The 26,077-nt window shown below is 39.3% G+C and overlaps 1 protein-coding gene across 3 annotated transcripts in view; it reads right to left on the reverse strand.

Moving 5' to 3' along the window:
• Positions 1-26,077, reverse strand: part of TXNRD1 (thioredoxin reductase 1) — a 63,423-nt gene that overhangs the window by 13,707 nt on the left and 23,639 nt on the right. For all 3 annotated transcript variants that reach the window (XM_003929633.4, XM_003929631.4, XM_074402306.1), the window contains 11 exons: positions 21,678-21,800; positions 19,128-19,200; positions 16,718-16,837; positions 13,594-13,736; positions 13,080-13,195; positions 10,398-10,623; positions 7,243-7,335; positions 5,650-5,726; positions 4,810-4,966; positions 4,176-4,283; positions 1,956-2,051 (listed from right to left, as the gene is read on the reverse strand). In XM_003929633.4, the coding sequence (XP_003929682.1) occupies positions 1,956-2,051; positions 4,176-4,283; positions 4,810-4,966; positions 5,650-5,726; positions 7,243-7,335; positions 10,398-10,623; positions 13,080-13,195; positions 13,594-13,736; positions 16,718-16,837; positions 19,128-19,200; positions 21,678-21,764 (1,296 nt within the window). In that variant the 5' untranslated portion in view covers positions 21,765-21,800. The remainder of the gene's footprint in view (positions 1-1,955; positions 2,052-4,175; positions 4,284-4,809; positions 4,967-5,649; positions 5,727-7,242; positions 7,336-10,397; positions 10,624-13,079; positions 13,196-13,593; positions 13,737-16,717; positions 16,838-19,127; positions 19,201-21,677; positions 21,801-26,077) is intronic.

Genomic DNA, 26,077 nt, shown 5'->3' on the forward strand with positions numbered 1-26,077 from the left:
CAGGAGATAATAAACATTCTAAGTACAATTTGGAATCAAGGACATTTAGACACTGAAGTCAAGTGACTGACTCAAAATGAATAAAGCACGCCCCAGGGAAAGCCAAGTTCTACAAGCTTTTACCTCAGATAGCTCATGACAAAAGAGCAGTAACAAATATTCATCTTCTCTATTACTACTTTTATCTATGAAAATCACTGAAAACACTGTCACCCTACTTATGACCTCAACTACTGGCAGGTTTATTGATAGTAAAATTATTTTTCACATTATACTAGCAATGCCATTTGAACAACTGAAACATTGAAAAAAGAACAAAATACATGTGGTTAAAATGGATTTGCTCGGTAGGAAGGAAATCTGCAAGGTTTCACTGACTGCTATGAGCAATTGAAATAAATGTCTCTCAATCAGACGGGGCAGTTAATATACTGCCAATGAGAATCCTGACATTTTCTCCTTTGGTCTGCAGCAAAAGAGATCTAATATATGCCATTATAAAAAACTTTTAAGAAAATCTGCCTAAAAAGAAAAACTATGTATACAATTGTTTTTTATGTTAACTGTGTAGCTCATTATGGGTTATCCTAGTATATTCATTTGAAGCTTTTTTTTTTCCACGTGGATCCAGGAAAATGTTTTCTAAAACCCTGGGTTCTACCAAAAAACCAAGCTGTAAGTGTCCTACTGCCTAAAACAGTAGTTTCCAAATAGGATACATGGCTTAATTATATTAAAATTTTGAGATTAAAACATTATCTGAGTTAACTAGGCTTTTAACATGTAGATTCTTTAACATCATTTATACTTTTACTGAGGTCATTTTTTAAAAAGTGTCAGATAAGTTAAAAAGATTGGTTTTCTTAAGAGTCAATACATCACTTAACGAGAGTGTGTGTATCTGCATACCTGTGTCCCAGGTTACAATGTGTGGCAGCAGTCAAAACAGTTTAAAAAATATGAATTATCCAATCCCTCATTTCGTACGTATGGAAATAAATCCTGTGAGGTAGAGAGTTTGCTCACAGGCCTTTACGGGTGTCTGCTAAAAAAAGTATTGGAATATATAGCACATTGTACTCTTACACATATTCACCCTGACAATTGGGGCCTTATGGTATAAATAAAGTATATCTGCAGGAGGAACTACTAAAAAGCACTTAAATACATTAGATTTACATGTAATAACACCTGACCAGTGTTACATGTAGCAGCAGGCAATGAAATCTTAGAACTCAATTAAGAGCTGTTTTTCATTAGTCCCAGTTACTGAGCATCAAATGTGCATTGCTCTTTTTTGTTATTCACTATATTTTGAGAGTTGATGACTTTATTGTTTCTCTTTTATAAACACAAACAGAAAGTTCTCAAGTTATGCCTTTGGTTCCTTCTCTCAGTAAGTTTTGGCTGCCTGCTGACTAAGTGCAGGGCCCCGTGCCAGTGAAGACGAGGGCTCGGCAGGCAGTGCAGCCAAGGTCATTGCCAGCTGCTGATATCTATTAGCTGAGAAGACTGACAGGCGAAATACTGAAGGAATGCCATCTGCACCATGTGACCAACTAAGCTATATATTAAAAACTAAAGCTGGGTGTGGTGGCTCACACTTATAATCCCAGCACTTTGGGAGGCCGAGGTGGGCGAATCACGAGGTTAGGTGTTCAAGACCAGCCTGGCCAACATGGTAAAACCCCTTCTCTACTAAAAAAAAAAAAATACATAAATTAGCTGAGTGTGGTGGCATGCATCTCTAATCCCAGTTAATCAGGAGGCTGAGGCGGGAGAATTGCTTGAGTCCGAGAGACAGAGGTTGCAGGGAGTCAAGATTGCACCACCGCACTCCAGCCTAGAGGACAGAGCAAGACTCCATCTCAAAAATAAAATAAAATAAAATAAAATTTAAAAACCTAAGTAAAAATAAAATTATTAGAAAAGGATTAAGTGAGAATTGCACTTACATTGTCTTTAGTATTACAGATTATTTTTGCATAACATTTGTTGTTATCTCTTGATGGAATCGTCCATTCCAATGGCCAAAAGTAACTATGGTAAACCTAAGAAAATACAAAAGCAAAATTTAGACATATTATTTTAAACAGTATGTCTGTCAAACATTATATATGGTGAAAGACAGTGGAGACGAAGTAGACTTTCATTAAACAATAACATTCATGGAATAAACAGGAATCTGGTCAAAAGGTAAATGACCTTAAACTCCTTGCTGTCAGGCACTTTGCTATAAGCTCATCCCTTAATTATGTGTATCTCAACCTCAAAAGAATACACCCTAACTCATAACAAAAAAGAACAAGGGAATGAGAGAAAGAAGCCATTTAATTACCTGCTGTCTTACACTGAAAACACACACATACGCAAACCTCAATACTATCTTGTTGCCCAATGTGAATGACAACTTGGGCAAGAAACAAGTAAGGTGCCAGGATCAATTACAGTAATTACCTAGTTCTCTTGCTTAATGCTTCCAAAAGACATTTCCTCCTTTGGCATAATTCACTAAAAGCAATGAAGGAAGGAGACAGGGAAGGAATGAAGGAAGGAGGAAGAGAGGGAGAAAGGAAGTCTGGAAGGCCAGCATCCCTACTGATGTAATTCCTGGATGACCAAATGGACTTTTTTTCTCCCCTAGCTGCTAGCATCAGTGCAAAACATGTTTTGCTACCTTTTACAAGCAAACTGATTATAGACATAAGTAGTGTTCTTCCATGCTGTAATACATAATATAATTTTAAAAATAAACATGGGTTACAAAATTTAAGTACAATATCATAGTATCATAATTTTACAGGAAAAAAATTAAACGAATGACCCCCAAATTGCTAAAGATTGCTGTGCTACAGACATAAGTCCATGAGTAATTGTTTCCTCTTTCCCTTATATTTTTCAAAGTTTCTTCAACTCAAACACATTACAATTCTATAACAAAAAAGCAAATTAAAAAAAACTGAATATTGTCTATCAAGAAATATGAAATATGTTAAAAACTTCAAAATTTAATTATATATGTATGTCATATATACACACACACTCATAGGAGGATCTATCTTCAAAAAATAATCTGAGAAACAATGAATTATGAAGATGTTCGTCATTCTATTTATAATAATGAAAAAACTGCAAACAAGCTAATCAAAGAATGGCTTAACAAATTATAGTATAGCACCCCTTAATAGAAGAAGTACAGGCTGGGCATGATGGCCTATACTTGTAATCCCAGCACTTTGGGAGGCCAAGGTGGGTGGATCACAAGGTCAGGGGATCGAGGCCATCCTGGCTAACAAGGTGAAACTCTGTCTCTACTAAAATTACAAAAAATTAACCAGGTTGGTGGCACACGCCTGTAGTCCTAGCTACTCAGTAGGCTGAGGGAGAAGAATCACTTGAACCCTGGAGGCAGAGGTTACAGTGAGCCGAGATCACGCCACTGCACTCCAGCCTGAGCGACAGAGACTCTATCTCAAAACAAACAAACAAGATAATCTTTTTATTACATGCATTGGTAGTAGCATGTTATATCTTGGCCTATTAGTCACACATTATTTACATTTTTTTTCTGATTATAAGAATGGTATATCTTTATTATAGGAACGAATACTGTATTTCATGTGCATTTTCATTCATGATAAAATATAAGCAGAAAAGTTAGTACAAATTAGAAAGTAATGCTAGAAACAAGTAGTACTAATGGTCAGAGCATTCACTTTCCTATAATTAATCAAGAGAAATCAATAAATGTGATTTTTACAAGGGAAATACAATTGGCTTGACTGACAAAACTAGAAAATGAAAGTTAAATCAGATAAAAATACTACTCAATATTAAATCTCCTGAAAGTAGTTAACTACACTGTGGTTATATAGGAAAATCCCCTTGTTCATAGAAGTATACAATAAGTACTTAGGGGTAAAGGAGCGTTCAACTTACTCTCAAATGATTCACAGAAACACACACACACACACACACACACACACACAGAGAGAGAGAGAGAGAGAGAGAAAGAGAATACTGAAAGTGTATAAAATAAATTGGCAAAATGTTAGTAATATATGACTGGATAATGGGTATATGAAAATTCTTTGTACTATTATCAACTTTTCAGTATACTTTAACATTCTGAAGGATTAAAGTAGTAATTTCACGTAGGAGAAAAGAGAAATCACCTCAATATTCTCCTCCCCAAACTTCTCCACAGCTTTCTCCTCAGAAAGGCCACAGGCTCCATATTCCAAAGGAGTAAATACAGTGGTCGGAACATTTTCATAGTCACACTGTTTAAAAATAGAGGTAAGGTGTTATAATAGGCAAAGTTATAACTTAAAAAAAAGGGTACCCTTCAAAAAAGTTCAAAATTGACAGAGGAAATAGTGGTTTCAGTTACTTTGCACACTGACACCATTACCTAAATCCTCAAGTCCTTTCATAGCCTAGATAAGTGCCATAAAAAAACCTTAGAACATTTGATTTATATTGGCAATAATAAAAGACATAAAATGCAACTGTTTAAAGTATATGAATATGAAGTACACTATTTAACAATAGTGCTGAAACCTGATTAATCAATAATCTTTATTCCTAGTATGAATCCAAGAATGTCCATTTTCATAATAAAGTCACAAATGTACAGCAGCCTTAATAATATCTTGTCTGGAATACAGCTAATAAAGGACATCTAGGATGCCATCACCAAAATAACTAAAACATTCAAGATCTGCAAAACTTCCCAACTGCCCCCTAAATAAGGAACTGGGAATATTATTGACAACAGTATCTACTGAGGACAAGCACAACACTCACCTTAACAGTGGAACCTGCATAGAGCCTCTGAGCCAGCAATCGTCCTGCCTGGATTGCAACTGGGGTAAGCTCCACCTTACCCTCCAATATATCACCAATGGCATAGATGTAAGGCACATTGGTCTGCTCTTCATCTGTGACAGGTATTTTTCCAGTCCTGCAATTTTATTCAGTTAAAAATTATCATTAATTACCATAATTAAGGAGAAAAAAAATCCTCCTTTTTCCCAAGGAAGCCCAAAATCATGACTCTAGCTGAGGATAATGTGCTCATGTATTAAAAATAAAACAAAACAGCTCAAAGAAACAAAAAAGCTTATCATGACAACTCTGGACACTATTTTGAAAATCAAAGAAATAAGAAAACTCTAAGATCTCTTAGAATGAAAGAACTCCAACACAGAGGTTAAGAGCGAGGATTCTAAATTATAACATCCCCCAAAATGGAAAAAGAAAACAAACAGAAATACTAATGTGAATGCCACTGGAAGAAAAAGTTTTCTGTGCCTGTAATCCCAACACTTTGGGAAGCTGATGTGGGATGTGGGTGGATCACTAGAGGCCAAGAGATGGAGACCAGCCTGGCCAGCATGATTACAGGCATGATGGCGGGCGCCTGTAATCCAGCTACTAGGGAGCTAAGGCACGAGAATCACTTGAACCCAGGAAGCAGAGGTTGCAGTGACATGAGATTGCACCACTGCACTCAAGCCTGGGCAACAGAGCAAGACTCTATGTCAAAAATAAACAAACAAAAACACTAAAATTCTATAATTGGCCAATGCTGTAAATAACTGAAATACCATTAAATATTACATAACAAAGATTTTTTTTTCTTACTTTTCATTTATCTTCACCCCTACGGTTTCTAAGCCAATTTTTCTTGTGCAAGCATCTCTTCCTATTGCCAACAACACCTGAAAAATTATTAATATATTAGTGACTAACAACAAAAAGACTTTGCATTTATTATTTAATCATATTTTTCTCAGCTTACTAAGCTAATCTGGTTTCATTTATCAAACCCAGAAATAAATATTTCATTTAAAAAGTAACACAAGAGTTTAAATAAATTTAAATCCTCAGGAAAAAAAATCCTTCGAACATGAAATAGCAGAAGTTATTTTGTACTTCTTATTAGGAAAAAGAGAATTCGTGGCCGGGCGCGGTGGCTCACGCCTGTAATCCCAGCACTCTGGGAGGCCGAGGCAGGTGGATCACGAGGTCAAGAGATCGAGACCATCCTGGTCAACATTGTGAAACCCCGTCCCTACTAAAAATACAAAAAATAAGCTGGGCATGGTGGCGCGTGCCTGTAATCCCAGCTACTCAGGAGGCTGAGGCAGGAGAACTGCCTGAACCCAGGAGGTGGAGGTTGAGGTGAGCCGAGATCGCGCCATTGCACTCCAGCCTGGGTAACAAGAGCGAAACTCCGTCTCAAAAAAAAGAAGAAAAAAAAAAAGAAAAAGAGAATTCGTAATGCCTTAATAAACCTATCCAAGTTTAAAGACAACAACATCATAGTCTATGACTAAATTATTTTTTAAGTGGTTGCCTGGGGAGATAAAAGGGAAGAACACAAGACAGAAATTCTGGTCCATTTAAAAATCCTGTTGCCTGGCCAGGCACAGTGGCTCACGCCTGTAATCCCAGCATTTTGAGAGGCAGAGGCAGGTGGGTCACGAGGTCAAGAGTTCGAGACTGGCCTGGCCAACATGGTGAAACCCCCATCTCCACTAAAAATATAAAAATTAGTCCAGCATATAGGCACATGCTTATAGTCCCAGCTACTTGGAACGCTGAGGCAGGAGGATTGCTTGAACCTGGGAGGTGGAGATTGCAGTGAGCCGAGACTGTGACACTGCGCTCTAGCCCGGGTGACAGAGTAAGTCTCAGTCTCAAAAAAAAAAAAAAAAAAAAAATTCTGTTGCCTTAAATTATGGTGGAAAAAATCTGAAGCCATCCCTATACCAAAACAATTTTTTCTTTTTGGATATGGAGTCTCACTCTGTTGCCCAGGCTGGAGTACAGTGGCACAATCTCAGCTCACTGTAACCTCTGTCTCCCAGGTTCAAACAAGGCTTCTACCTCAGCCACCCGAGAAGCTGGGACTACAGGTGCCTGCCACCATGCCCAGCTAACTTTTGTGTTTTAGTAGAGATAGGGTTTCACCACATTGGCCAGGCTAGTGTCGAACTCCTGACCTTGTGATTTGCCCACCTCAGCCTCCCAAAGTGCTGAGATTACAGGCGTGAACCACCATGCTCGGCCACCAAAACAGATTTTAATATCACAAGTTATTGAGATGTCTTAGAATGGGCATAGAACCAGTACATTTGGAAATCCCTAAGAGCCATTTTAAGTTCCTAAACAATACCCAATAAGCACAATATTTGCTTTCTGGTAAAGTATTAACCTGGGCCCATTCCTTACCGTATTATACTCTCCTTCAATGATTTCCTCACTATTGGTCGACTGAGCTACTACACGGAGTCGGCCTGGTGTCCCTGCTTCAATTTGTTCAACCTGTTAAGAGTAACAAAATTTTGCTGTGTAGTAAAAATATTTATCAAGTTGGATTCCATAACTTCCCCTTCTATCTGGTTAACTCAAAGTTAAAATATAAAATCTTGCTTGAAAGGTCTTTTATGGGCTGGGCACAGTGGCTCACACCTATAATCCTAGCACTTTGGGAGGCCAAGGCAGGTGGATCACGAGGTCAGGAGTTCAAGACCAGCCTGGCAAAGACGGTGAGGCCCCGTCTCTACTTAAAAAAAAAATACAAAAATTATCGAGGTGTGGTGGCACATGCCTGTAGTCCCAGCTACTTGAGAGGCTGAGTCAGGGGAATCGCTTGAACGCGAGAGGTAGAGGTTGCAGTGAGCTAAGATGGAGCCACTGTACTCCAGCCTGGGCGACACAGACTCCATCTCAGAAAAAAAGGTCTTTTATGTCCCATCTCCCTCACTTAACATTATTAGGATGATAATGATTATCTCCTTCTTTTTCGCTGCTCAATGCTGTCTGCTAGAGGGGCTTTCTTTTAAAGAGTTCTCAAACACTAAAATTCAGACAAAAGGCCGGGACCGGTGGCTCACACCTGTAATCCCAGCATTTTGGAAGGCCGAGGCGAGTGGACCACAAGGTCAGGAGATCGACATCGTCCTGGCCAACATGGTGAAACTCCGTCTTAAAAAAAAATTCAGAGTAAAGTATGGAAAAAAAGAAAGGTATGGAAAGCACACTACCATCCCTAAAATCAAACCAATGACTTACTGCTCTTCCCAGGATTCTATCTTATAATTCACCCAGAACGATTAATCCCATGGAGGGCAACTGTTGCCCAAATTCAGAGATTCTCTTTTGACTACAGATGCTCAGCTTTCACTGACAACAAAGGATAGATATTAGAACAGGTCAATAGTAATACAGGTAACTGAAAGTCTTAAATATCAGCGTGGGCAAGGAAATGAGGGCATTTATCAGAACCAGGGGTTGCTTCTGGTTGTTAAGGATGTAGAAGGAAATGAGCAACCCCTAATATCTGAGTGATGGCAGATGAAAATGAATATACCAACCCACTACACATAGATGTCAACAACAACCTACAGACTAGGTACAATGACTTAGAAACTCTTTCACCTAGAAAACTGTCCAGGGTTATTTTATTTGACATCAATAAAAAATAAAGATTTCCTTCCTGAATTCTCTTTCTTTCTTATAGAGTTAAATAAACTTCTTTGGACATACTGGAAAAGTCTTTACTGTTTAATTTTAATTAAAATGTCCTAATCCTTGGAGAAGAGTTTAATTGGTCCACTGCTCAAGATTTCTTTGAAAATGATAAGGGCCTCATCCTACCTCCACCCTTATTCACTTTTGTGCTTCAATCAGGCCTTTTTTTGTATCTACAGTAGTATTTCTCCCCACAGAGCCTCTGTACACATACTGCATTCTCTATCCAAAATGTACTCTCTTCCCACTCTCCACCGAACGTTCCTTCCAGTCGGTCACTTTAGAACACAGCAAGAGTTTAAAACTTACCTGTGGGAATCAGATACCCTGGTAACCCTACTTTACTAGGATGAGTCCACCAGGTTTTCAAAGGGGTCCACAACTCCCCAAATGTTAAGAAATTTATATAGGAAGATGTTATTTTCTAACAGTACAGCATATACACACAGCTGTTGTTTTCGAATCATAGCTCTTACAAATATAGCATATATGCCTCTACTCTTAAAAAAAAAAAAACAGCTACAGAACAGATGCAGTGGCTCACACCTGTAATCCCAGCACTTTGGGAGGTTGAGCTGGGAGGACCACTTGAGGTCAGGAGTTCAAGACCGGCCTGGTCAACACAGTGAAACCCCTCTCTATTAAAAATACAAAAATTAGCCAGGTATGGTGGTGCGCAGCTCTGGTCCCAGCTGCTCAGGAGGCTGAGGCACCAGAATCGCTTGAACCCGGGAGGCAGAGATTGCAGTCTGCCGAAAATTGGCTACTGCACCTCAGCCTACGCAACAGAGCTAGACTCTATCTCAAAAAAAAAAAAAAAAAGTAAAAATTAAAAACAGCTACAGCAATCAATCACTGACAGCTTCCAGGAAATTTGTGCCTTACTCTCCACAACAATATTGTGAGATAGATTCACTTTAGACTTACTCTCTACCAGGTACTTTTCCAATTACTTTGTAAGTGTTGGCTAATTCAATCCTTACAAGAATTCCTAGATGCTATTATCAACCTCATTTTACAAAAGAAACAGGTTCAGAGAAGTTAAGTAACTCTTCCAAAGTCATAGAGCAAGAAACTGGCAAAACAGTATTTGAATTTAGATCGTGATGATCCCAAAGTTCATATTCTTATCTAACAGCATTAGGAGATTCATAGTCACATATACAACTCAAGTTAACCCATTGAGAGATGAAAAAAAAATGACAACTATAATTCCTTAACAAAATAGTCCCACCATTTTCCCTGCACTAAACTATCTATTAGTCTGAGACATATACTAAGTGTTCAATTTTGTCACTCTTATGTGTCAAAACTATTGTGATAATGTTAACAAGTTCCAGGTGTGACTTGGCATGTTATTATAACTTTTCAAAGAGTAAAAGAGCAAAAAAGGTTAGCGTACATAAATAAATGTGATAATCTCTACCAGGGATGCCAGAAGTACGTAGTGTATATGTTGAGACTGTATCGTATATATCAAGGGGGAGATGTCCTACGGGGAGCCGGGGAGTGCAGGGGGAGCCTATTCTTGAATTCTTATTTAAATCTCTGGTGCATATGAAGAAACAAAGTATTACCAGACCAAAGATGACAAAGGAATGCATAAAGGGAAGCATTAAACAGAAGAGAAGAAAACCAAAGGAAAAGATTATTAATCTATAAATAAGAACAAAGTTATATAGGTGTTTAGATGCTGGGTAGGTACAAGTTTGTATACCAATACACAATAGTAGGGGAATCAGCATTTCCGCCGGTTTATAATGCTGAAAGGATGCTGCCACTACCAACTCGACTCTCTTTTTGCCTTTTATCGTGAATGTAGAATCAACAAACCTACAGGCAAACCCACTTACTTTAATTGGCACAAACTGTCTTATAAACTTGATGCCATGTTCCTCCATGTGTTCACCAATTTTGTTGGCCATGTCCTGGTCAAATCCTCTAAGAAGAATGGACCTAACCATAACAGTGACATCTAAACCGATACCAGCAAGAAATCCAGCACATTCCAAAGCAACATAGGATGCTCCAACGATGAGGGTCTTCCCCGGGCAGTAAGGTAAGGAGAAAAGATCATCACTGGTGGGGTGGGATGGGGGAGAGGAAGAAAAAATAAATGTTCATATATGAATAATTACTAAATCTAAGTACACATTTTTACTTTGCTAAGAACATGCTTTCAGGATGATAAACATTCTACTAGCTACACGTGTAACACCTGAGAAGTTTTTATACTTCTTAGATACCCGTTCTTGCCACTCAGTTGCGTTGGTAGTAGCTCAATCTATCCATAGCTAAACACAGCAAACTGTGTAACTCCTGATATTAGTAAGTTAGGACAATTCATCTTCACACTAAATGATTTTGAACTGTTTGGAATAAATCATAGATTTGCAAATGCAAACCCCCAACCTCATGTACCATTCAGCTCTCTCTGAGGTGGAAAAATCTGTATTACTTCTTCTTAGTGGAAACCAATTATTATCAAGAATGTGAACAAACATGGAGAAAAAAACCAAAAAACTTTCAGTATCTTGAAATATAAAAGCTGACTATAAAAAGTAGAAGCTGACAAAAGTCTTCTAGTTGAGCTAGGAATATACAGGACACAAATACAATAAGAATAAAAGAATTATTAGAGAATGAGTTGTTTTTCTTGTTTGTTTGGTTTGTTTTGAGATGGAGTCTCACACTGTTGCCCAGGCTGGAGTGCAGTGGCATGATCTCGGCTCACTGCAACCTCCACCTAGCATAGGTTCAAGCGATTCTCCTGCCTCAGCCTCCAGAGTAGCTGAGACTACAGGCACCTGCCACCAAGCCTGGCTAATTTTTTGTTATTTTTTAATAGAGATGGGGTTTCACCATGTTGGCCAGATTGGTCTGGAACTCCTGGCCCCAGGTGATCCACCCACCATGGCCTCCCAGAGTGCTGACATTACAGATGTGAACCACCTTGCCTGGCTTTTTTTTTTTTTTTTTTTTTTGAGATGGAGTCTCACTTTGTCAACAGGCTGGAGTGCAGCCGTGCAATCTCAGCTCAATGCAACCTGAAACTCCTGGGTTCAAGCGATTCTCCTGCCTCAGCCTCCCAAGTAGCTGAGATTACAGGTACAAGCCACCACGCCCAGCTAATTTTTGTATTTTTAGTAGAGACAGGGTTTTACTCACCACGTTGGCCAGGATGGTCTCAATCTCCTGACCTCGTAATTTGCCCACCTCGGCCTCCCAAAGTGTTGAGATTATAGGCATGAGCCAAGAATGAGTTTTTTAAAAATATCGGAAGGGAGCCTGCTATTGTCTGAATGTTTATGTACCCCCAAAATGCATACATTAAAATCCTAAACCCCGAGGCAATGATACTAAGGGGTGGGGCTTTTGGAAGGTGATTAGGCCATGAGGGCAGAACTCTCAAGAATGGGGCTAATATCCTTGTTAAAAAGGCCCCAGAGACCTGCCTCTCCCTCTTCCACCATGTGGGAAAGGATAAAATCATATACCGAAAACAGCCTGAAGGAGGAGAGTAACTTATAAGATAATCAGAAACTCCCGAGCAAAAGGCATTCAAGAGGACACATTTACCAACACTCTGTCTTAATGACTTCATAATTGAAAGCTCCTGAACAATGTCAGCAGTGTTTTCATCTGATGGGCAAAAATAAACCACACAGAAAAACCTCTCCTTGCTTGACTGGTTTCAAGAGGTCCTTCTACAATGACACTGCAACCATTCAAACAGCATTCAGTGGGGTCTAGAGTTCGATAAATCTAAATGGCCTGCCATCCTCTAATTCTTATAAAGGCCATTCTGTATGTGTTAAAGGGTAATACACGATTCCTCATTCTACAAAATCTAAATGTATATACGTATTACACTTATTTTACAAAATGTTGTGAATATTCATTTGGCTTTTTAAAAATATACTTACATACTCACACATATATAAATTTCAAATACAAATGTAAATATAAATCTATATGCTAGTATGTTAGTGCTACTAACTCTGTGTAACAAGATGACCAAGTTTTCAATATTTAAAACGTTCTCCTGGCCGGGCGCGGTGGCTTATCCCTCTAATCCCAGCACTTTGGGAGGCTGAGGCAGGTGGATCACAAGGTCAAGAAACTGAAACCATCCTGGCCAACATGGTGAAACCCCATCTGTACTGAAAAACACAAAAATTAGCTGGGTGTGGTTATGTGTGCCTATAGTCCCAGCTACTTGGGAGACTGAGGCGAGAGCATTGCTTGAACCCAGTAGGCGGAGGTTGCAGTGAGCTGAGATCACACCACTGAACTCCAGCCTGGTGCCTGGCAAGAGAATGAGAATCTGTCTCAAAAAAAAAAAAAAAAAAAGTTCTCCTTTAAAATAATTTTTCCTTTCTCTCTTTCTCCCAAACCCCAGCCTCCAGAGAGGGCACAATGTGGCAAAGAAATCTGTCTGAAGTCCAATAAATTGACGAAGTGGATTTGAAGAAACATGCAAAAGCAAAAATCCACGATGGGTTTTTCTTTTCCTCCCTGTGTTTTTTCTTTACCTGCTGATGCAGTATTCTTTGTCACCAGGGATGCCCAAGTAACGTGGTCTTTCACCAGTGGCAATGAGAAATCTCTCTGCTGAATAAATCTTTTCTTTGCCTTTATTATTTGTTGCCTACAAAGGAACCAATATGAAAACCTTATTAAGTAATCATTCCTCAGAATTGTAAGCTTCATATTAACAAAGGTCATTCACTACATTGTCTCATTTCATCCTTACAATGAGGACAATAATATAATAAAAAGGATAAATTAAGGCTGAGTATTTAACAGACTTAGTCAGTCACAATGCTACTAAGAGGCAAAGCCAAGCCTCAAATCCAGGTGATCCGGTCCAGTATGCTTACATTTTACCACACCTCCACGCAAGGCCCCATTGGATATGACAGCAAAATCACCAAACTGGATAGTCTGGGTCACAGTGGCTATTACTTTTACTATAATACTTTAACATTTTCCAACTAAAGCTTAAAAAAAAAAAAAAAGAGCTAAGTCAGGATGTCACACAATTACCTTAATCCTGTGAGGACCAATAAATTGCCCGTAAGCATTCTCATAGACGACTTTCTTCTCCCGCAGAGCTACTCGGTAGCCCCAATTCAAAGAGCCAATGTGATTCTGTACAGCTTCTATCATTCTGTCCCAATCATGCTTAACTGTATAAGAAAATAAGACAAAATCTTGTTTGGCTTTTCAACTCCTGGCAAAGATCATTTCTCAATAACCACACAAGTGAAATACAAGAAGCAGAGCTCTAAAAGGCAATCTAAAAGGGTGGATCCTCCGTTTTGAGCACGTATGTTACTTTTTCATCTTCAAATATTCTTTCCCTTTTATAAGACTAATACAATTAAATAAATATAAGACAGACGAACGATTTTAAACTAAAGTAACAATACACAAACTTTTTCCTTCTTTATCTAGAAATGAACTCAAATTTTACTGATTTCTGGAATATATTAAGGTTTAGGATTCTCTATTTGTAAGAAAATCCAAGAGTTTCTCATATAGCCAACTGCTGAGTCACTACACTACTAACAGTGTTTATGCTAGGGACTGGCAAACTAGCACCATGGGCCAATCCAGCTCATCACCTTTTTGTAAATAAAGCTTTATTAAAATACAGGATTTATTAAAATACAGCCATGTGTATTTATTTCAAAATTTTCTAATGCTGCTTTCACACTACATGGGCAGAGTTAATTGGCTACTAAAGACCTGTGGCCCAAGAATCCTAAAATATTTACCATTTGGCCTTTTACAGAAAAAATTCACTGACTGCTCATCTAGACAGAATTTTAAGAGTCTATCTCATTTCCCTCCAAACTCTCATATCTTATCAGAGAACTTTTAAAAGTTTTGTTTATTCTGTCATAATGAAATTAATCTTTTAAGTCACGGTACTAAAGTAATATTAAATTTCAAAGGATAAAAATCAACCCTTTGTTATTCAATAATCTTTCTCCCAACCCCCGCTTCCCAAAACAGAGTCTTGCTCTGTTGCCCAGACTGGAATGCAGTGGCACCATCAGCTCACTGCAACCTCCGCCCTCACAGGGTTCAAACTATTCTCATGCCTTAGCCTCCGGAGTAGCTGGGACTACAAATGCAGGCCACCACACCCAGATAATTTTTTTTTTCTGGACACAGAGTCTTACTCTGTTGCGAGGCTGGAGTGCAGTGGCGCAATCTCAGCTAACTGCAACCTCCGCCTCCTGGGTTCAACAGATTCTCCTGCCTCAGCCTCCCAAGAGCTGGGACTACAGGCACACGCCACTACACCCAGGTAATTTTTGCATTTTTAGTAGAGATGGAGTTTCACCATGTTGGCCAGATGCCACTGTGGTTATGGTTCTACAGGAAGCCTGGACCAACCTGCCTGCCTGGCCTCTGTTTACTAACACCACGAAAGGCTCAGGACTTGCTGTTTCTCTACTAAAAGTAGAATAGAATAGTATACAACTCACCCACATGTGCCAATCATCTAAGCTGCAGCAATTATCAATGTTTTACAAAATTTCTTCTTATATCCGTCTCTCTCAAGGGTCTGAGCAAATAATGTGATCCCAACATTATAAAACTTTAAAAGTTTGTGATGTTCTAAGATTCCAGACTTGAAAACGGTACTATGAGGCCAGGCGCAATGGCTCACGCCTGCAATCCCAGCATGTTGGGAGGCTGAGGCAGGCGGATCATGAGGTTAGGTGTTGGGAGACCAGTCTGACCAACATGGTGAAACCCAGCCCAACCAACATGGTGAAATACAAAACTTAGCCAGGCACAGAGAGAGGTGGCTGTAATCCCAGCTACTCAGGAGGCTGAGGCAGGAGAATCGCTTGAACCCAGGAGGAGGAGGTTGCAGTGAACCAAGATCTCGCCATTGCAATCGCTTGAACCCAGGAGGAAGAGGTTGCAGTGAACCGAGATCGCGCATGGGTGACAGAGCGAGAGTCTGTCTCAAAAAGAAAAAAAAAAGGTACAATTGATTTTAAATAGAAAGTCAAAGTGTCAAAAAAGGAAGCATGACTAGTTTGAGTGAGAGCAAAATTTTTCAAAGCATGTATTTATCCCTTATCTTTACATTTAATAAACAATTAAAACCCTGAAAAAGCCACAAAATAGTTTATCCTGGCTACTGGCTAGAGTATTTTCCTTCAAATGCTCCATAATCCATAGGTCTCAAACCTCAATCAGATAGAGGCTGGAGTTTCACTCTTCATAACAGAGTGACATATGTCATAAATTAGCCAGGAAGCTATGCCGGGTCTTACCTTATTATTCTAATAGATAATGCAATCTACTTTCTAAAATTAATAATTCTAATCTCTTCAACTCTTCTAGGGTTTCTAGGTTATCTAGGGTACTCTAAATATTTTTAATCCAACAAAGTCTAACTACTCCCTCTCTCAACAAACAACAACCACCCCCGACAAATATTGGCTCGTGAAACAGACTTCTTTGGATGGAGAAAAATGCAACAGCTTCAAGAAAACAAACGTAATTAGTACTTCCTTACAAAGTATAAACACTGCATGATTTCTCACAAACACTACATCACAATATATTCGAAATAATTCTAATTTTATACTATAGAAACCCCATAGTCCAAGTGCAGTATCTGTTATTACCATTACAACTATGTAAATACTTGATCAAGAGTAACTCCAGTGACTGTATCTATTAAAAATGTAAACAATAAAAACAACTAGGCTGGCTGGGCACAGTGGCTCACGCCTATAATCCCTGAACTTTGGGAGGCCAAGGCAGGTGGATCACGAGGTCAGGAGTTTAAGACCAGCCTGACCAAAATGGTGAAACCCTGTTACTACTAAAAATACAAAAATTTAGCTGGGCATGGTGGCGGGTGCCGGTAATCCAAGCTACTGATTAGTAGCTGAGGCAGGAGGCTGAGGCAGGAGAATTGCTTGAACCCGGGAGGCAGAGGTTGCAGTGAGCAGAGATCATGCCATTGCCACTGCACTCTAGCCTGGGTAACAGAGTGAGACTCTGTCTCAAAAAACAAAAACAAAAAACTACTAGACTATTTGCTATCTTCACAGAAATGGATGATGCATTACAAGATTGCAGCTCAACCCTCAAAAAGCACAAAAAGAAGAGTAGCTTTTCCCTCCTGTACCTGTCTCCTCGACTTTCCATCCATAGTTTCGAGAGTCTTGTAGGGCTTGTCCTAATAAAGCGGCTTGGTGCATCAGTTTTTTAGGTATGCAACCCACATTCACACATGTTCCTCCGAGACCTACAACAACATTGAGAAATCAGTTTATAGCCTGCTTTCCAAGCCTTACAAACCTTCAAAGAAAAAAAAGTCAACAATTATTACAATTCTAAGAAATATTGTATTACATTTGCTTAATGTGGCCAATAATGTTGATATAAATTTATTCCTAAATCTTTACAACATTCCTAAGTTCAGAGACCCTTTTACACCAAACACAGCAACATCATTCTTAAACAAAACAAAGAGGGGCAGATTTCACAATTTCTGCATACTTCAAAGATTCAAAATTAAATGACTGCTGATAAAGATGCCAGAAATTGAAATTTTCCTATGTATACAACCCTATACAGACAACCTCTGATTTGTCATTTTTCTACTTTATGTTGATACCCATGCAACCATACTGTGTTTCACTTTCAGTATTCAATAAATTATATGAGATATTCAACACTTTATTATAAAATAGATTTTGTGTTAGATAATTTTGCCCAACTTTAGGTTAATGTAAGCGTTCAGAGCATGTTTAAGGTAGACTAAGCTAAGCTATGATGTTCGCTAGGTCAGGTATATTAAATGCATTTTCAACTTACAAAGATTTTTATCAGGATGTAGTCCCATTGTAATTCAAGCAGCAGCTGTACTTGCCATTGAATCTAGGCACAGAGGTAACTGATAAAAGGGTTGTTATGCTGGGCATGATTAGAATGTAGTGGGTCTTAAACTACATATAAAAGTTGGTATATATGAGCATTTTTAAAGAAGGTGGCCTAAAGCATTCACTTGATTTTTTAAAGGATGCATGACTTCCCTTGCTCCCTAAAAAAGGTTTCATATCCCTAAGCTTAAAGAATATGATAACAGCTTATTTCCATTAGAGCAAAACACAGGCAGGTGACCAAAATGACAGGAGTAAGAAAGAATACAACTCAAAGTAAGTCCTCTGAGCAGAATGCTACCAGTTTCACTCTGGAGTGTAAGCTCACACGGCAAAAGGGAAATACCCAGCACCAAGAGCAGTGTCTGACAAAGAATTGACACATGAAATATCTGCTGCACGGATGAATCAGAATTTGTGACAACACCTTATATGAACTTCTTGCTTCTTTGTTCCTTCTAATGCAAGCAATCAAGCAATCTTTAACAAAATTTATATTATCATGGCCAGGCACGGTGGCTCACAGGTCAAGAGATGGAGATCATCCTGGCCAACATGGTGAAACCCTGTTTCTACTAAAAATACAAAAATTAGCTATGTGTCATGGCGTGTGCCTGTAGTCCCAGCTACTTGGGAGGCTGAGGCAGGAGACTCGCTTGAACCCACGGACAGAGGCTGCAGTGAGGGGAGATTGTGCCACTGTACTCCAGTCTGGTGACAGAGCAAGACTCTGTCTCAAAAAAAAAAAAAAAAATTTATATTACCACATGGCTCCCCTGCCTTAGAGTCTTTAAAGTTTCATTGATATGCTTTGATTAGTCCAATCTGGTCCAAATTATATGGCTGATTAGTCCAAATTCCTCATCTTGGCCTACAAAGCCCTCAATGTGACACCTGTCTTCCTCTCTGGTCTCAGCTCACATCACCACTTCCAGCTCCCGATATCCACGCCACAACCATGAAGGACTCTTACCTACCTCAGGACCTTTGTTATGTGCTATCTTCAGAGAAAGAGAAAAGCCGCCTGGGAGGTTTTGCCTCACCTTTTGACAGCTGGCTCACTCTCATTCTTTGGCCTCTTCTAACTTGATAATCTTCTCAAAGCTAAACTCTTACCTACTTCCTCTCTATACCACTATATAATTTTTTCAACAGCACTTACCACAATTCCTAAAGTTCTTACGTATCTTTTGTCTCCCCACTTAGAACATAAGCTCCACAAGGGCAGGAACTTTGAATGTACCAAGTTCACTGCTACCGTCACTGCCTTGGTCCATAATAAATCTTCAATAAATATGTGTTGAATAAATGAATAAGGAATATACAAAAACTCAGAAGCAGCAAGGGCTATGCAGTAAGGTATCTGATTCCAGTTCTTGTTGAATGTAGGAGGTAGATTTAAAACAAAAATCTATATATGAAAAGTTTATGTTTTCAGTTATTAAGCCCCTATATATGCTAGATAACCTACATTTTTAGCATTTAACCTGATCCATTTTAACTTAGCTCAAATAAAAGATATATATGTTTCGGGGCTGGTTTTTCTTTAACATAGTTTTTGATTTTTTCAATTAGGTTTTAGGAGCCTGTCAGATTAGTGCCACGGGAGAACAGCTTTGAAAACATCACTTCTAGAGTATTTTAAAAGCTCACCCCATCTAGTTCCAAGAGGGGTGGGAGTGACAAAGTCCAGGACCATCACCTTCTTGCCATATTGGGCTGCTTCCTGGAAAACAAAATTATTAAAATGAGTTGGAAAGGTTAACATGACAGATTAGAACTCGGCTGTTAAAAATCCATCATTATTTTTTTTTTATTAAGCTATAGAGCTTAAAGCATAACAAGCAATCAATACGTGGGTATTTCATACACCATGATGATTAGTTCAACTCCAGGACAAAAATTAAGAGATATTCAGATAGCTGTGAGAGCAGATTTTTTAATTATGCAGATTATAGCAGAAAAATTGTTAGAATCTGCTGAAAAACTTAGAATCCTCTATCCAAAAAAAAAAAAAAAAAAAAAAAAAAAAAAAGAATTATCTTTCAAAATTCCACTCAAACAATAACAGATTAAGCAATAACCTGAAAAAAGAATGTGGCCATTACCAAGCAAGTTGCCAAGTCACTGAAAAAGCAGGTTTACTGACACACTATAGCCCTTAATGCAACCTGTATCCTATAAGGTCATATTTTTAAAAGCAATTTAAAGTTTAATCTAATTTGGTTTCTAAGGAAGAATACTGAAGAAGTTTTTCTTCTGTATTATAAGATTTCCTAAAATTTTCACATGAGGAGCTCATGAAAAAGTTGACAATATCTATGACATTTCCAAATCTATTTTTAGGGAGGAAAGACAAGAGTTAGAAGTTTGTTAGGGCCGGGCGCGGTGGCTCAAGCCTGTAATCCCAGCACTTTGGGAGGCCAAGGTGGGTGGATCACGAGATCGAGAAATCGATACCAACCTGGTCAACATGGTGAAACCCCGTCTCTACTAAAAATACAAAAAATTAGCTGGGCATGGTGGCGCATGCCTGTAATCCCAGCTACTCAGGAGGCTGAGGCAGGAGAATTGCCTGAACCCAGGAGGCGGAGGTTGCGGTGAGCCGAGATCGCGCCATTGTACTCCAGCCTGGGTAACAAGAGCGAAACTCCATCTCAAAAAAAAAAAAAAAAAAAAAAAAGAAGTTTGTTTAACAGAGTATCTTTTATCTGAGAAACAGAACAAGCTTTTACATTGGCAACTATACCTCCAAAGGTTATTTGAAAGAACTGAACCTACAAGTCTTTCAAATACACCATCACTGGAGTAAAATACATCAGGTATTATTCCTGAATTACTTTCAGCAAAGCCCCACTTCAATGCTACACACTGGTCTTCCCATAATTTGGGCAGCTTCTACCCTTTACTGATTCAGTACAAGCTATACACCTTAGGGAAGGATAACCACATCATCTTTTAAAGGAACCTGTTGGGAAAGGATGACAGGCCCAAGGGGTCCTCACATGGGAAATTTATCTTGATTCAGGACCAGGAGCCTCACTCCTAACCTTCTTTACTTATACATCCTCTTCCCAATCACCCTTAGACCACAGAGTTAGTGGTTATTAGATCACCTCACATACACAGAAAGCAAATCATTTTTAATAAATGGGTTTAAGAAACCCTATTGCTCTCCATCTTTTTTATATTGGGGAGGAGGGGTTATGAACAGAGAAATCATTCAAGTGAAAAAGACAGCTACTAATTAAGAATAAGAAATATATGGCCGGGCACAGTGGCTCACACCTGTAACCCCAGCACCTTGGGAGGCCAAGGTAGGCAGATCACCTGAGGTCAGGAGTTCAAGGCCAGCCTGGCCAACATGGCGAAACCCCATCTCTACTAAAAGCACAAAAATTAGTTGGGCATGGCAGTGCACTCCTGTAATCCCAGCTATTCAGGAGGCTGAGGCAAGAGAATTACTGGAACCTGGGAGGTGGAGGTTGCAGTGAGTCTAGATTGCACCACTGCACTCCAGTGTGAGTGATAAGAGTGAAACTCCATCAAAAATAAATAAATAAATAAATAAAAATAATAACAAATATATGAGCTGGGTGCAGTGGCTCACACCTATAATCCCTTTGGGAGGCTGAGGCGGGTGGATCACCTGAGGTCAGGAGCTTGAGACCAGCCTGGCCAACATAGTGAAACCTCATCTCTACTAAAAATACAAAAAAATTAGCTAGGCATAGTGCTGGGTGCCTGTAATCCCAGCCACGAGGGAGGCTGAGGCAGGAGAATTGCTTGAACCTGGGAGGCGAAGGTTGCAGCGAGTGGAGAGTGGAGAGCACGCCATTGCATTCCAGCCTGGGCAACAAGAATAAAACTCAGTCTCCAAAAAAAAAGAAAAAAGAAACATATTTGCTTAATTTCAAACCATTTTTACACAACATCCTTATCATCTTTGAAAAGTCAACTTAAAAAGTGAATGAAACATGTTCCAAAATACGGGGCTCTATATTTTTATATAAGGACCACCTACTTCAGTCTGGAAAAGTGATTTATAAACTGGTCCTTTACCATGTCCATGTTCTGCCCAAGTTAATGTACAAAATGTCACAAGAGTGGATCAAATAAATTCCACAGAGAACAGAGATAACCCTGTCAAGGAAGTCAATATTCTAACCACAACCCAAACAACACTAACACAAGGAGCCTTGCCTTAGCAGCTGCCAGGCCTCCGGAGCCACCTCCAATGATGATAAGGTCATAGTCATAGGACTCAGGAAGATCCTCAGGGCCATTCATTTTTAGTAGCTTTTGAAGTCTGCCCTCCTGATAAGCCTAAAGGGAAATAACAGAAGAGAAAATAATTTAACTTAGAATCGGGAATTTCTATAAAGCTTTGTAAGAAAATCTTTCCTTAAAGAAAAACAAAAGGAATTTTCAAAGGGAAGATGTCATTTGATTTATATTAATTACAGCATACAGATAGAAATATTCAACCTTCCTTAAAGTGGTGAACTGCTTGCTTTATTTTCGTTTATTAACCCCAAAGACCATCACTGCTAACTACTTTGAAGTGTTCATATAATACCTCTACATAAGTAAACCAACTTAGGTCAAAATCAAGCCCTTTATTCCTAGAATTTTTAAACTAGGTTTTAAACCAGGTTTTTAAAAACATTTGTACTATGTTTCAATATAATTCAGCAATCATCTTTACTTTCTAATCAAAGGTAGAATGAGTGGGTTATGATTCCAGGCTAAGATAGGCATTTGGTAAATATGGTCACAGCTCAATCTCAGTATAACAATTTTAAAAGATCAGCCAAATTTAAGACTTTTCTACACTGTTTAGCTGGAGTGTAACATCTAGAAATTCAGACCAAAACTGTCAATTGATACTGACCTGTATGAAAAGTTAAATGTAAAAGTTGCTGCTCTTGTAGGATATTTTAAATAAGCACATTTCTGCAAAGCTCATTCCTTTAATTTGCATTAATATGCATGACGTCTCCCATATTTATCATTTATATTTAGTTTCCATAAACTTAGCAAGTAACAGACTTTTATAACTTAGATGTTAGACTCTCAATTTTTAAAAAATCCTTTCATTCCACTAATTCTGATACCCATCGATCATATTTCACATTGGTTTAATATGGTATTTTGGTGATATATTTAATACTACCTTTTTATTAAAATAAAAATCTATGGGCGCGGTGGCTCAAGCCTGTAATCCCAGCACTTTGGGAGGCCGAGGCGGGTGAATCACGAGGTCGAGAGATCGAGACCATCCTGGTCAACATGGTGAAACCCCGTCTCTACTAAAAATACAAAAAAGTAGCTGGGCATGGTGGCGCTTGCCTGTAATCCCAGCTACTCAGGAGGCTGAGGCAGGAGAATTGCTTGAACCCAGGGGGCGGAGGTTGCGGTGAGCCGAGATCGTGCCATTGCACTCCAGCCTGGGTAACAGGAGCGAAACTCCTCTCAAAAAAAAAATAAAAATAAAAATAAAATAAAAAAATAAAAATCTATGTTAACAAGAGATAACGACTGAGAATGCTGTTAGCAGGCACAATACAATGTTTTTAAAATACCAAGTCTTAGGCCAGGCTCAGTGGTTCACACCTGTAATCCCAGCAGTTTGGGAGGCCAAGATGGGAAGATCACTTGAAGTCGGGAGTTCGAGATCAGCCCGGCCAATGTGGTGAAACCCTGTCACTACTAAAAAATACAAAAATTAAGCTGGGCGCGGTGGCTCAAGCCTGTAATCCTAGCACTTTGGGAGGCCGAGGCGGGTGGATCATGAGTTCAAGAGATCGAGACCATCCTGGTCAACACGGTGAAACCCCGTCTCTACTGAAAATACAAAATATTAGCTGGGCATAGTGGCGCGTGCCTGTAATCCCAGCTACTCAGGAGGCTGAGGCAGGAGAATTGCCTGAACCCAGGAGGCGGAGGTTGCGGTAAGCCGAGATCGCGCCATTGCACTCCAGCCTGGGCAACAAGATAGCGGAACTCCGTCTCAACAACAACAACAACAACAACAACAACAACAACAACAAAAATTAGTCAGGCATGTGGCATGTGCCTATAATCATAGCTACTCTGGAGGCTGAGGCAGGAGAAATGCTTAAACCTGGGAGGTAGAGGTTGCAGTGAGCCAAGATCACACCACTGCACTCTAGCCTGGGCGACAGAGTGAGACTCCGTATCATAAAAAACTCAAATCTTAACCTTAATAACAAAAAAAGTCCCCAAACTTACCAGCCCAAACTGCACATTTCTCTCTTGCCTACCATCAGATGTAGGGGGTGAAAGGCAGAGCTTGGGGTCGGCAGAAGAACAAGGTTCCTGGGATGTGGAAGGGGGTGCGGTGGAGCTATGTGGCAGAAGCAGCACAACGCTGTGGCTACCTGCTGGCAGCACGCCAGGCACACGTAGTGGCTCAGGGGCTGAAGGGAGAGCACCTGGAAACCAGCAACAGTGGGGACAAGACTGCGCCACCCTGACAGTCTGCACAAAAGGTCTAGCATGAGAGGCTGGTAAACACAGCCAGTAGTCATCAACTGGCATTATGGCCAAGGCGCCTCCTTCAACACAAGGCACTGTGGGGGAAAAACAACTTGGTAATAACAGCCATTCGATGAAAGGATCAACTAAGCTTCAAATAACTAGTGTGACTCTCTACTCAGTGTCAAAGAGCATGAGTTACTGCTTTAAGAGTTTTTTGGTCTTTGAAAAATAAAGTTAATGTTTATTATGTCTGTATAACCTGTGTATGGATTTTGAAAAAGTCATTTATGTATTCTACGAATTTTTCTTTCTTTTCTTTCCTTTTTTTTTTTTTTTTTTTTGGTTTAAGAGTTAACCAATAAATGCTATTAAATGCTCTGCTAGAAAAATAACATATAATCATTTTTCATCTTGACCTCATTTTATCTGCATGAACGTAGCAAAGATGGTAACAGAACACAATAACCAGTTGACTAAATGAAAACCACAGTTCTGGGAATCCCCCTCCTCCAATATACCTACTAGAACAAATACCAGAAAATGTATCCTCATGCTGAAAAGCCACATATTCCATCCACCAATGTTTAAAATCTGTTCCTTACTAAAATTCTGTACCTAACCTGGGTTCTCATGGTTTAAACTAAAGTCAACCAGTGCACAGATTTTACAAAAAAAGCTCTGGATGAGCCTCAACATTTTTAAGCACTGTAGGTAAAACTGGTAAGACACAGGAAATTGAAGCATTCAGTTGACCTTAGAATTAAACATTTTGTTTTTAAATTTTAACCAAACTTGAAAGTGCTGTCATTCAGTTCCATGTAAGTGGTATCTCACCTGAAATATAAATAAAATAGTAGAAGGCAGCTCCCCCAGAAAGTATACGAAAGTAGCACAGAGATGGGGTAAGGAAAAGAGAAAAATGCCCCATTCTCCTCCAATTACAATTGCTAGAATTTATGTCTGCTGACCATGGTGAATGCCACAGAAGTTTTCAAACTTGCATCTCAGGACTCCTTTACAATCTTAGCTTTAAAATTGAGAGTCCAGAGAGCTTTTTTGTTAATGTAGGTTTTATCCATTTGCTATATTAGAAATTAAAATCGAGAAGAAACTTAAAATATTAACAAATTTAAGAATAGATCTGGCCGGGCTCGGTGGCTCAAGCCTGTAATCCCAGAACTTTGGGAGGCCGAGGCGGGTGGATCACGAGGTCGAGAGATCGAGACCATCCTGGTCAACATGGTGAAACCCCGTCTCTACTAAAAATACAAAAAACTAGCTGGGCATGGTGGCGCGTGCCTGTAATCCCAGCTACTTAGGAGGCTGAGGCAGGAGAATTGCCTGAGCCCAGGAGGCGGAGGTTGCGGTGAGCCGAGACCGCGCCATTGCACTCCAGCCTGGGTAACAAGAGCGAAACTCTGTCTCAAAAAAATAAATAAATAAATAAAATAAAAAGAATAGATCTAGTGCGGTGGCTCACGCCTGTAATCCCAGCACTTTGGGAGGCCAAGGCAGGTGGAACATGAGGTCAAGAGATGGAGACCATCCTGGCCAACATGGTGAAACCTTGTGTCTACTAAAAATACAAAAAAAAAAAAAAAAAAAAAATTAGCTGGGTGTGGTGACATGTGCCTGTAGTCCCAGCTGCTCAGGAAGCTGAGGCAGGAGAATTGCTTGACCTTGGGAGGCAGAGGTTGCAGTGAGCTGAGATCCCATCACTGCACTCCAGCCTGGTGACAGAATGAGACTCCATCTCAATTAATAGTAATAATAATAATACACTTATTAAATGTTAACATGACTATTTTTACTTAAAAAAAACTTTTTTAATTAGTGAGAAGAATGGCACTGTTTTGTATCTTTGCAATTCTCTTTAATGTCTGACAACAAAAGACAGCTCACATCTGTTTCTCCATTCAGTCTGTTGCAACATCATCTGTCATGTAACCTCTGGAAAACTTCACAGTTCACATCCAAGAGAATTATAGTATCATGAAAATAATTCTGACCTCAAAGTATGCCCGAAAGGGCCTCATCCACTTTGAGAACCACTGCTTAGAATATGAGTACATGACCTGTAGGCGTTTGTCACTTGTTGG

The sequence above is a fragment of the Saimiri boliviensis genome, chromosome 7, assembly GCF_048565385.1.
Source record: "Saimiri boliviensis isolate mSaiBol1 chromosome 7, mSaiBol1.pri, whole genome shotgun sequence".
In the NCBI taxonomy this organism is placed as follows: domain Eukaryota; kingdom Metazoa; phylum Chordata; class Mammalia; order Primates; family Cebidae; genus Saimiri; species Saimiri boliviensis.